We start from the raw sequence: 12,226 nt of genomic DNA on the forward strand, positions 1-12,226 counted from the left end.
TGATCTAAAGTTTTAATATGCTTTATTTAGTTAGATCGCTTTAGTACTATTATAGCCTGTTCTTTGTGCAACCATTTTAAGCAAATATTTATTTATACTAACATTCTCAGTGACTTGGGATCTGTCTCATAAATTAGTGACTTTCTGACGTCATGTCTCCATCTTATGTTTAATTGTTGCATTTCTATAAATAGTACATAATAAAAATTAAAAATAACCCAAACCTTTCAACTTACCCTTTGATAGTAAATATAGGCCAGAACTCCAGCAACCAGCTCAATGAGGAAGATCAAGAGCAGCAGGGAGAAATACTGAAAAGGAGAGGTGAGGAAAAACCCAAGATATACCTGATTAGAAAAAACTCCACAATGCATTTTCCCCAAAGAAAAAGAAAATATCATGTTCTCATTATGCCCAGAACTTAGGACCTCTTGAGAGAAGATACTTGCCAGACTGGAACACACCCAAAGTCCACCCACACCAGAGTTGTCTTTCAGACTGGCCTGTACCAGTTGTTCCAAAGGAAGGTGTAAAAACCCTGAAGTGAGACAAATGAGTCCCTCCTCACTAGGTCCCATCCTGATTGACATTTGTTAGTTAGAAACCAGCTTAATCCCCTTAAATCTCTCTCCCACATTATTTGTTCTAATTAATTATAGTAACACTGGTAGTTCTCAACATTCACTTAAATATTTGACCACCTTTAAGATCTTAAGCGATCTGTGAGAGATTCATGCTCTGCATAAGAAAAATGGGAAAAATATTCCTTTTTTATCCGTTTGGAATTCCTCCCTTTTATGTTTGTTCAAGGTCACCTTATCCTTGCATTAAGAAACACGGGCCACATCTACATGTGAACTTAACTGTGGAGTAGACTAATTAGCTCTCAGGGACAGTACTATCTTATGTCAGCATAATTAACTGTGATTAAATGCATGTGTAGATGCTGACCAGAGGTGTCAATTGCACCTGATCAGCCCAGCCAGCAGAAGGCCAGACTCTTGCCTGGTGTCCAGCCACACAGCTCTGCACTTTCACCACCCTTGTGCCCCAGCCAGCCCCTCCACTGCCTGACCTCCCAGGTGGTGTAAATTGCTCCGCCCCAGCTAAAATTGCTGCTGTCCTGAGCGCATATGTAGGAACTGTGCCCAGAAGTAGTTTACTTTGGCTCAGACTGCTCTGGAGTTTATTGCTTCAAATTAATGGCACATGTAAATGTACCCAGGAAGAACCAAATGCCACTGTCTTCCTGCTCTAGACCTTTTGTTATTGCACATACATCTATTGTAGCCTTTCTTCTGTCTCCTGAGACAGTCACAATCTCTCATCATCAGACAGTTTTACCAGGCCCTAGGTCCTTCTTGGTGTTCTTCTCCAAATCTTTCCTAGTTCTGTAGTGTCCTGTTTTGAGACTGATGAGTAGGACTGGTCACCCAATCTCAAGATGAAGCTGCACTATTGATATATATCTGGAGTCAACAACCTTTTGCCAGCACAGGCTGCCCTCCTCTTCCCCTCATAAAGCAGCCAGCTGCCTGCACTTTAAGCACTCATCCCTAGCCCAGCCTACAGGCCGTAGGCTACTGAGCCCTGATTTATATAAATACATCCTAATGTTCTTCACATTATTTAACATGCCATTCCTTATGCATCCTGACAACCTTTTTTTAAATCATAGCTCTTCATTGGGCAAATGTGTTCATTGTGCTGCACGGGTCCCTACAATCCCCATATTGATAAACATCATTTAGAAATCTTTGGATGCATCAAAATGTTTTGTCTGTTTCCCTCCAATATGCATTACTTTGAACTGCTGATGCTGAATTTCATTTGCCATCATGCTGCCCATTCACTTATCTTGTTTCAGTCTCTGTTCCTCGCAGTTCTCTCTAGTCCTGACTAATCTAAATAGCTTTGTGCTGTCTGCAAATTTTGCTGCCTCACTCCTCCCTGCTTCCTGATCATTATATATATGTTAAATTGTAGAGGACCCATATACAGAGGCACCCAGCTGTAACCTTTCCCTGTGATGAAAACAGAATAACCCTACTCTTTTGCTTTTTGAGTCCAGGGCAGTCTTCTGATCTACACACTTCCATCATGACTATTAGCTTCTTTAGTAGCCTCTAGAATGGGACCTTGACCATGGCCTTTCAGGATCCTGAATAAATTGTGTCAGCCACTTCTACTTTCACAGCAAAATCAAAGAATCCCACAAGGTTAATGAGACATGGTTTTCCTTTGCAAATACCATGCTGGCAAAGACTAATGTCAAAATATCAGTCAGTCTTTCTCCAGTCTGCCTTTCCTCACTGACTGTCTCGCTTTTCCCTTTATTTTCTGCCTGAGGTCTTCTTGCCTTAATGTTCATTTTCAAACTTCATGCTTCTGCACTTAACTTGCTGTTCTGTCTTGTAAGACGATGCAACAAGAATGGCACTGCACAGCTTCGTATCTATTTTCTTGTCTGAATATGCTCTCACCATACTATAGAAAAACCCCTCACTGGTACTAGGTCAACTATATCCAGGTTCTAAGTAAAAAGGCATTTTTCCTAGCCACCAGCACAGCAAACACTCATGCACCAGCACCTAGGTTATCCTGGAGAGGTCAGAGACTCTTCATGAGCATAAAATTAGGCATGTACGTAAGTGTTCGCAGGATTGGGGCAACATCAGAGTCAAGCTGAGAGTCAACTCAGAGTGTCAAGCTGAGTCCTTTCCTTCTTGACTATCAATGGTAACAGAGACTCAGTAAACAAAAGGATGCCTTTAGTGATGCATGAATAAACCTTACTGAGCTTAAAAACAGGGTCAATGGAACCAAATAAACCAATCTCAAGGAGGAGCAGAAACCAATTCTATGTTGAATTGTGCTGGCTTCGCAAGGCTGACTTTCATCTCTCTGGATCAGCAGAAACCTGGGAACCTAGGATCTTCTGCATGCATCTCTTTTGCTTGAACTACAAGAAAAGCTCCCCTCCAATAGAGAGGAGGTAAGAACAAACCCCTTATAGGACAGTGACAGAAGTACAAATTGAATTATTCTTTTCAGTATGTGTTTGGAACATGATCCCATCATCACAAATTTCTTATTCTGCCAAAGCAACAAATGGATGACATCATGGATGCACCCTTGTTCAAAACACTAGTACCTGATCAATTACATTATAATATATGCCCAGAACAATTGCAACATTCATATTACCAGAGCTATGACAAGCACAGATGACTGCTGGATGGATCATCACTGGATATGATCTGTCATGGCCATTTGTATTGCCCCAAAACAATGTAAACAAAAAGAAGCTATGAAGGAAGATGTTCAGTATTGAGTGTTTGAAAGACTTTGCTAAAAGCAATCATCTCCATCAGTGGCACTGTGTCAGGAACTCTGAATAGGCAGGCCAGCCTGGGCCAAGTACCTCATTCAGCTAATGAACTGTCCCAGTTTAGGAACAGCAAGCATCTTGATCTGCTTCTGGGAGTGCTGCCTCTCCATTTAGCAGCAGCCTGTGTTTGCAGGCCAGTCAACAGGTCTGCTGTAGCAAGCCTCCTGGTTCCTGCACTCATTTTCATGGTTTTGGCTTATTTCTGGGCTTCATTTTGGCTCTACTCTTGGACTTCACCCTGTGGATTACTCCTTGGACTGGTACTTGGCATCTAATCCCTGGCTACTGATCCTGGACTATGTTGTGGACTCCTGTCCCTGGATTTCCCTCTAGTTTTGGTGATATGGCACCTGTCCCCTGACCCTGCTTTCCCTCAGTGGTCTAACCATTAGACCAGACTGACTATGCCCCAGTCCTTTACACTCAGTGACAAATTCTCCAACCTCCCACTGATCACTGAGAGCCTCAAGAAAGGTGTCCATGAGGCATGTGAAGAATCTCTAGTCTTTGTCACAAAGAAACATCAGGACAGGGTCAAGGATGATAGAGAAATTCAAACTCCCGTTGACAGAAAAAGGAGATCCTTCAAAGCTTCACAGAACGATGACAACTCCAAACACAAGCGAGACATGTATCACTACATTAAAGCTGAGCTTCAGCAAGATTCAAGAGCAAAATAACAAGTGGTGGGAGGACAAAGTGAAAGAGATTCAGAAGTTTGCTGACAGTCATGACATGTATAGTTTCTTCAGCACAACTAAAGCATTTATGGGCCAAGCACACAGGGAGCCATCCCTCTGAGGTCCAAGGATGGTACAACACTTGTTAAAGACAGCTCCATCATCAACATGGAGTGGAAGGAACCCTTTCAAGGTCTCCTGAACTAAGATTCTCATGTTAAAGACAATGCTATCAAAGTCCTTAATGGGGTATTGTGGAATGGCTAACTTGTAGATCCACCAACCTATCAAGAGGCCTTGAGAGCCATTAAGCAGATGAGGAACAACAAAGCACGTGGTCCTGATGGAATACCAGCTGAAATTTATAAGCAAAGTGGACAAAAGCTCTCTCACCAAGTACCCATTGTCATTCTGAAAATCTGGAAACAAACATATTCTCAGTGACATGAAGGATGTAAAATCATTATCACAGACAACAAAGGAGATAAAATGGATGCAGTATGTGCCATGGTATTGCACTGCTATCTATAGCTGGGAAGATCCTTTCCCGCATTCTCAATGGACTTACCTTCCTCACTGAGGAAATTCTACCTGAGTCCCAATGTGGTTTCAGACCACTCAGAGGTACAATAGATATGAATTTTGTTGCCAGAAAGCAGCAGGAGAAATGCTACAAGGAATATTGAGATTTTTACATGGCCTTCATTGAGATGACTAAAGCCTTTGATTCAATCAGCAGAGACCTTGTGGAAGAGATTCGGATGCCTGACAAAATTTGTTAACATCAGACTTCTTCATGACTGTAAGAGACCGTGCCATTCCCCAGAGCGTCTGGTGTGTGCCAGTCTGTTGGATGTTGCCGCTGTCCATGGGAGACATAGTCAATGATCGAGAGGGTTCCGGAGGGTCCTCAGTGTTTTTCGCCTGCCATGACTTTGCTGAAAAAATATGTTTAGTAGGGAGGAAGATGTACGCTCCGTCCCGTCTGATCCCTTCCTTCAATTCTTCTCTCAGTCTTTCCATTTTGGGGACCCACCTCCCCTACACCCCACCTGGCGCCAACCAATGATGTTGTATCCCGATCTTCTGGGTCTAGTCATGGTCTTGGTACACATCTTGGCCTCTCGAAATGGTAGGCCATGTATGAACATCAGTTCACCTCACTTGGCGCCCACCTCAGTGGCACTGACTTAGCTTCGGTCTGTTTCCAGGTTACCTGGTCTCCTGTCGTCAGTCTCAATTCCTTTGGTTCGTTGTTGTTGTGACATGGACAGCTGACAGTAGTCTCTCCTTCTCTCCACAGGCTTCGAGACAGCCCAGTATGCCTGGAAGACATCCAGAATCCATGAGTCTGCTTTGGGTAAGTAATGTTGCCCTTCTGGGCTTATACTCTACTTCAAAAACCCCTTTTGGGGTTGCCACCATCTGCCATCTGTGGAGCATGATTCAGCCCTGGGACTCTGAGTACCCACAGGGGAACTCACTTCTGGACCTCCGGGCTTCACGCTCATCGGGGTTTTTATGTCTGGTTCCATGGGCCAGCCGGCGAATTGGTGCCAGCACGTGACCATAAAGTGGGACCATGCTGGCGCGGGAGCCGATCCTGGCTCCTCCTGGCTCAGCTGTTTCTTTAAGGTTTTTTCTTCTTCTGCCATGATGCCTCCTCCTGCCGTGGCTCTACGCCCACAGCTCTCCTGGCTCAGCGCAGTCTTGTGCTGGCTCCATGCATCTCTAACCCCAGGTAAGCTCCCTTCTGATGTTTAATCTTTATCACACATTCCCCCACTTAAGTTGCCTTGTGGTGGGGAAATCTTTTGATTTTCTTCCTCCAGCGCTCTGGAATCAGTCTTGAGTGAGTCTGTCACCTTAGCTTTGTTGCACCTTGATAGAAAGTCTGCAACCTTATTAGTAACCCTGCGTCCGTACCTCACCACAAACTTAAAAGGCTGTAGTGACAATGCCCATCTCATGCAAGTATCATCTGTTTTAGTTCTATTTAAGCATTGTAAGGGGGCGTGATCCATTATTAACTTAAATTCTCTCCCCATTAAATAATATCTAAAATAATTTATTGCCCATTTTATTGCTAGGCATTCTCTTTCTATAGTGGAGTACCTTGTCTCTGCGGTGTTTAATTTTTTACTTGTGAAAGCAATCAGCCACTCCACACCCTCATGGTCTTGACACAAGACTGCTCCTATGGCTGTTGCTGATGCATCCGTCTGTAGAGTAAACATTTTGGAAAAGTCAGGTGTCATAACCAGCACGTCATGGCATAGAGCCATTTTGATATCCTTGAATGCTTGTTCCATTTGGGGTGCCCATCTTATGGAACCGTGGACCTTTCCTCTTATTGCATCTGTCAAGGCCGCTGCCTTTTTGGCAAAGTGCGGGATAAATCTCCTGTAGTAGTTAGCCAGGCCCAAAAATGCCCTCATTTGCTTTTTAGTTTGAGGTGGTGAATAATTTTCGATTGTGGCCACCTTGCTGGCCAAAGGTCGTATGGCCCCCGTCCAACCTTAAATTCTAAGTAATTGGTGTCTCACATCCCTACTGAGCATTTCTTGGGATTAGCCATCATCTCCACCTGGCGAAGCTCTAGCAATATGGCCCTTAGATGATGCAAATTTTGGGGCCAAGACTGGGAGTATATAACAATATCATCAATGTAAATCCTTGTGAATTCAAATAGACCGCACGGTGTGCCAAAGGCTGTCTTCTGTTGATCTTTGGCCGCCATAGGTATATGCCCTTTTGATAGGTCGATGGTGGATGTATAACTAGCTTGGCCTATTCTTTCTAGAAGCTCTTCTATGTGAGGCAGTGGAAATGCATCAAATTTGGCAATTTCATTCACCCTCCTGAAGTCTATGCAGATTCTCAATGACCCATCCACCTTGGGTACTGATACCATAGGGCTTCGGCGAGGACTGTGGGAGGGAATGATGACCCCCTGAGCCAACATTTTCCGTATTTCAATACGCACTCCATCCTGCAAATGGTGTGGAATGGGTCTCCATCATTCTCGTATAACTACTCCTACTGGGGTACTGATTTCATGCTTCACCCCTTGCGCCTTCCCTGGTCTCTCATTAAATGAATCACTAAATTCTTCTATTAGAACTTGCAACTGTCTCTGTTGCTCCTTACTAAGGTCGGGCCCTCGTTCTACCTTTCCATGTTGTATGGTCCCATTTGGCTGGTACTCTGCTTCGGGTCCTAATTACTCAGATGGGTCCTCTGGACTCAGCATCCAGCCTTCTGGTTCTCTCCAGGCCTTTAACAGATTTACATAATAGATCTGCCGCTCCCTTCGGTGCCCTGGGCAATGGACTTCATAGTCTACAGGCCCGGCCCATCTTGTAATCTCAAACAGCCCTTGCCATGGTGTGAACAGTTTGTCTGCTGTTGTTGGAAGCAACACAAGAGCCTTATCTCCTGTGTGGAACTCCCTGACTTGTGCTAGCTTATCGTATTCCTGCTTCTGTCTTTGTTGGGCTTCTGCCAGATACTCCTGTACTAACTGCTTGGCCTTATTTAGCCTGTCTACCATCTCTTGTCTATACTGTTGGACTCCAACCTTCTGCCTGCCTGTGCTCTACCATTCCTTCCTTGCTTCCTGCAATAAGCCCCTAGGTTTATGGCCGAATATTAGCTCCAACGGGGACAATTTTGCGGATGTCTGGGATGTGTCCTGCAATGCAAAAAGCAAGGAAATCAAAATCAGATCCCACCCTTGTGGTTTTTCCTGTACACACCATTGCAGTAGACGCTTGATGGTCCCATTTTAGCGTTCCACCAGACCGTTGGTCTGTGGATGGTAAATGGACATGTGCAGCTGCCGGATCCCCAGCACTTGATATATGTTGGTGATAGCCCCTGCCATAAAATTAGTACCTTGTCCATAATTCTCTCTCTAGGAACTCCCACTCTGGAGATCCATTTTAGGAGCTCTTCAGCAATCAGGAGTGCAGCTGCCAATTGCAGAGGCACTGCCTCTGGATAGCGGGTTGCATAGTCTATCATAACCAATATATATTGGTATCCCGCACTGCTTTTCATCAAGGGGCCCACGATGTCTAGAGCTATCCTGCCGAAAGGTGTATCAATGAGGGGCATTACTTGTAATGGGGCCCTCGGTGGCTGCCTTTCTTGTACCCTTTGGCATTCTGGGCATGACTTGCACCGTCGGATGATGTCCTCCCTTATCTCTGGCCAAAAGAACCATCGTTTGATTTTGGACACGGTTCTGTCTTTCCCAAAATGACCTCCCATGGGAGAAGGATGGGCTAATTCCCATATCTGTCTGTGGGAGGGACGCAGTACCATTAATTGATGATTCCATCTCCCCTGACTGGACACCTATTTACTCTATATAACAAACTGTTATGGATCTTGAAATGGGGGACACTTACACTCAGGTCTGGTCGTGTCACTTCATCCTCAACGCAGGCCACCTCTTATTCCCAAATCCCTCTGAATTCATCATCTTCTTCCTATGCTGTCCTGAACGGGGGCGCCATAGCTCTGGTTCCTAGAGTCATCAAATCTTCTTCCCCTGAGAAAGACCCTTCTTCTTTGGCTGCCCATCCTTCGAACTTGGGCCAGCCTTTTCGCCTTAGCTCTTCTTTACGGACTTCTTCTAAAACCTCGTTCAATCCCTTCCCATGATCATCTGGCTGTCTAACTCGGGCACAAATCCGACTCTCATCCTCCCTCTTTGGTTGGCTATCCTCAAGTCGACATAGCCTCTTTCATACTGGCCCACTTCCCCGTGGATACAGCGCATCTGGACAGGTTTGCACCAGTCTACCATGTTTTCGGGTACCAACCCATATATCTTACCAGAGTTTGGGAGCAACCTGTATTCAAGGTAGCTTGGACTGTTCTACCTGCTACCCAAGTGGCCACCACTGGCCTATCCCAGACTGCCAATTCTTCACTTCAGCTGAAGATGTAATCCATTTCTTCCATGGCCTCACTCATCTTGGGTCGATCCTTTGGTCCTGAATTATCTCCTGTTGACTTCCACCTTTCTTGTGGGCTCAGCACACATTCTTGGGAAACATGACCAGATTTCCCGCACTGGTAACAGATTATTCACCGCTTCTGGTATGTTGATGGTGCTTGTTGAGGATCCTCATCCCCCTTAGCACTAAAACCCATATTCTTATATCCTCTTTCCTGGAAGTGTTCAACTTCGGATGCCACAAAAGCCTCTGCAACTCACAATGCCTCCTCAGCTGTCCCAGGCAAATGTCGGCAGACCCACAATTGGGTCTCATCTTCCAAATCTTTCACAAATTGCTCCAATAGGATTTGGTCAGCCACACCAGCCTGGTTCACCTTCTCTGGGGTGTGGAAAATACTTACTGGACAAGGCATGGAGGTGGTGGGATGCCGCGCCGGAAGATGAATGTAGCGAAAGTGAAACCGTGGTGGGCAGAGCTGCTGCGGGTAAAGATAAAAAGGAAAAAAGTGGATGAGCCTAAAGGAACTGGGAGCGGCTCCCGCATCAGCATGTGCACACTTTATAAGAGCGTGCCAGGGCCAATTGGTCGGCCAGATGCCTGGGGCTGGAATAAAAGACTTGGAGGAAGACAAGTGGAGGGGGACCAGAAATGGAGTCCCCAACCAGCCTGGAGGGGCCAGAGCTCAGAAGTGGTCCCAGTGAGGGGACCTGGTGGGTATCCCAGGAAGGGGTCCCTACAAGAACGCAGGGCCAGAGAGGGCCTGAGGATTTACTTACACGGTTGGTGTGGGCAAAGGAGGTCTGCAGTGAAGACTGGAACCCAGCAGGACCAAGATCCAGACGCGACTGATGGACAGCAAATACCAAACCCAGGGAAGAGGTGACTCGCTGGGGGACGGAACGGTGCCGAAGCTGGACGCTGTATAGATGGAGAGAAGGGGGCCGTAGGAGATGCTTGGGATAGAAACATCACCACTAACCTGTGGTCATAAGATCCTGAGAGCTAGAGCGCCGAGAAGGTTCAGGTCATCAACCTCGACAACACAGGTGACAACATTGTGGTTGGCGTTAGGTGGGGTGTAGGGGAGGCAGAGCCCCACAAAGGAGGAACAGCAGGAACAACCAAGGGAAGGTGTCAGGGGAGGCAGGACCAAACACTGTCCTCCCAATTGGAACATAATCATCATCAAAGATGTGGCAGGAGAGGCCCCCTGAGGAACTGACCCAAAGTCACCCCAATAACCAAACTGTTCACCCCTAAGAACCATGGCGAGGTTTGAGAGGAACCCACATATGCGACGCCCAGGGGAGAGACATGAAAGACTACATGGGGGAACCTTTTTGTTAATGAGATCTTTTAGGAGATGCATCAGATTTCTTGGTTGACAATCCTCCTTTCCCTTCCAGGCTTGGAACGTCTTACGATAGTGTTCAGATGTGAGTTCCAGATGATGCAGGATGGCTGCTTTTACCTTCTTGTAACCATAAGCCTCCTCCCTGGGGAGGGCTCTGTATGCTGCTTGAGCCTTTCTAACAACCAGTCACCCCAACTGGCTTGCCCATCGCAGCCTGTCCAGCCCCATTTGTATGGCTGTCCATTCAAATGATTCAATATAAGCCTCAGCGTCATCTTCATGGGTCATTTGGTGCAACCAAAAGGAAGTCCATATTTGCCTCATCCATGCTTGCTGTTGTAGTGTTTGCTGTTGCTGAACCTCCAGCACCTTGGTTACTGCATGCAACGTCTGCCCTAATAATTCTATCTGCGGTGTTAAATTCACTTTCATCTGTACGTTGGCCTCCAGGGTCACCCCTTCCTCTCAATTTCCGGCTGATGCACCAATCTGTAAGCGACCATGCCGTTCACCAGGGCACCTGATGCATGCCGATCTATTGGATGTCGCCGTTGTCCACGGGAGAGATAGTTAACGATCGAGACAGGTTCCAGAGGGTCCTCAGTGTTTCTCGCCTGCCATGACTTTGCTGAAATAAACATGTTTAGTAGGGAGGAAGATGTATGCTCCGTCCCGCCTGATCCCCTCCTTCTATTTTTCTCTCAGTCTTCCTGTTTTGGGACTCCACCTCCCCTACACCCCACCTAGCGCCAACAAATAATGTTGTATCCTGATCTTCTGGGTCTGGTCACGGTCTTGGCCTCTCAAAATGGTAGGCCGTGTATGAACATCAGTTCACTTCACTTGGCGCCCGCCTCAGTGGCACTGACTTAGCTTCGGTCTGTCTACGGGTTACCTGGTCTCCCGGTGTCAATCTCAATTCCTTTGGTTCGTTGTCATCGTGATGTGGACAGCTGTCTCTCCTTCTCTCCACAGGCTTCAAGACAGCCCAGTTTGCCTAGAAGATGTCCGGAATACAGGAGTCTGCTTCGGGTAAGTAATGTTGCCCTTCTAGGCTTATACTATCCTTCAAAAACCCCTTTTGTGGCTGCTACCATCTGCCGTCTGTGGAGCACAATTCAGCCCTGGGATGCTGAGTGCCCGCAGGGGAACTCACTTCCAATCCACTGGGCTTCATGCTCATCGGGGTTTTTATCCCCGGTTCCATGGGCCGGCCAACAAATTGGCACCAGCATGCGGCCATAAAGCGGGACCCCGTGGCACAGGAGCTGATCCCAGCTCCTCCCGGCTCAGCTGTTGCTTTTAAGGGTTTTTTTCTTCTGCTGCAGTGCCTCTTCCCACCATGGCTCCGTGCCCACAGCTCTCCTGGCTCAGCGCGGTCTTGCGCTGGCTCTGTGCATCTCTAACCCCAGGTAAGCTCCCTTCTGGAGTTTTATCTTTATCACAGTGACTTAACAGCAAGTGTCCTAAGCAACCAACCCTTTCATTATTAGCACTGGCAACACGTAGGGGGTGCACACAGGTCTATGTGCACTCCCTGAGATTGGCGGTGCATGCCCTGAAAGAAGCACTGCCAATGCTGCTGGTGGCACCTGCAGGCAGTTGCTGCTTGCCACCCTGCCCCCTGCCTCGCCGTCAACACCACTGGTGGCATCTGTGGGTGGTCGCTGATCCCACTGTTCACTGGTGATGCTGCTGGCAGCATCTGTGTGTGGTTGCTGACTGCTGGTCGGCACTCGCCACCCCTGCCTCCTGCTGCCAACACTGCCGTGGCCACCTGCGGGAGCTCCTCGCTTGCTGTCACGTCCCTGCTGCCGCCACCTCTGCC

At 47.0% G+C, this 12,226-nt stretch overlaps 1 protein-coding gene across 6 annotated transcripts in view; it reads right to left on the reverse strand.

Annotated features, from left to right (window-relative positions):
* Positions 1-12,226, reverse strand: part of TSPAN11 (tetraspanin 11) — a 281,179-nt gene that overhangs the window by 114,010 nt on the left and 154,943 nt on the right. For all 6 annotated transcript variants that reach the window (XM_025192157.1, XM_025192155.1, XM_025192158.1 and 3 more), the window contains one exon: positions 237-311. In XM_025192157.1, the coding sequence (XP_025047942.1) occupies positions 237-311 (75 nt within the window). The remainder of the gene's footprint in view (positions 1-236; positions 312-12,226) is intronic.

Source organism: Alligator sinensis, unplaced genomic scaffold, assembly GCF_000455745.1.
Source record: "Alligator sinensis unplaced genomic scaffold, ASM45574v1 scaffold224_1, whole genome shotgun sequence".
Classification (NCBI taxonomy): Eukaryota; Metazoa; Chordata; order Crocodylia; family Alligatoridae; genus Alligator; species Alligator sinensis.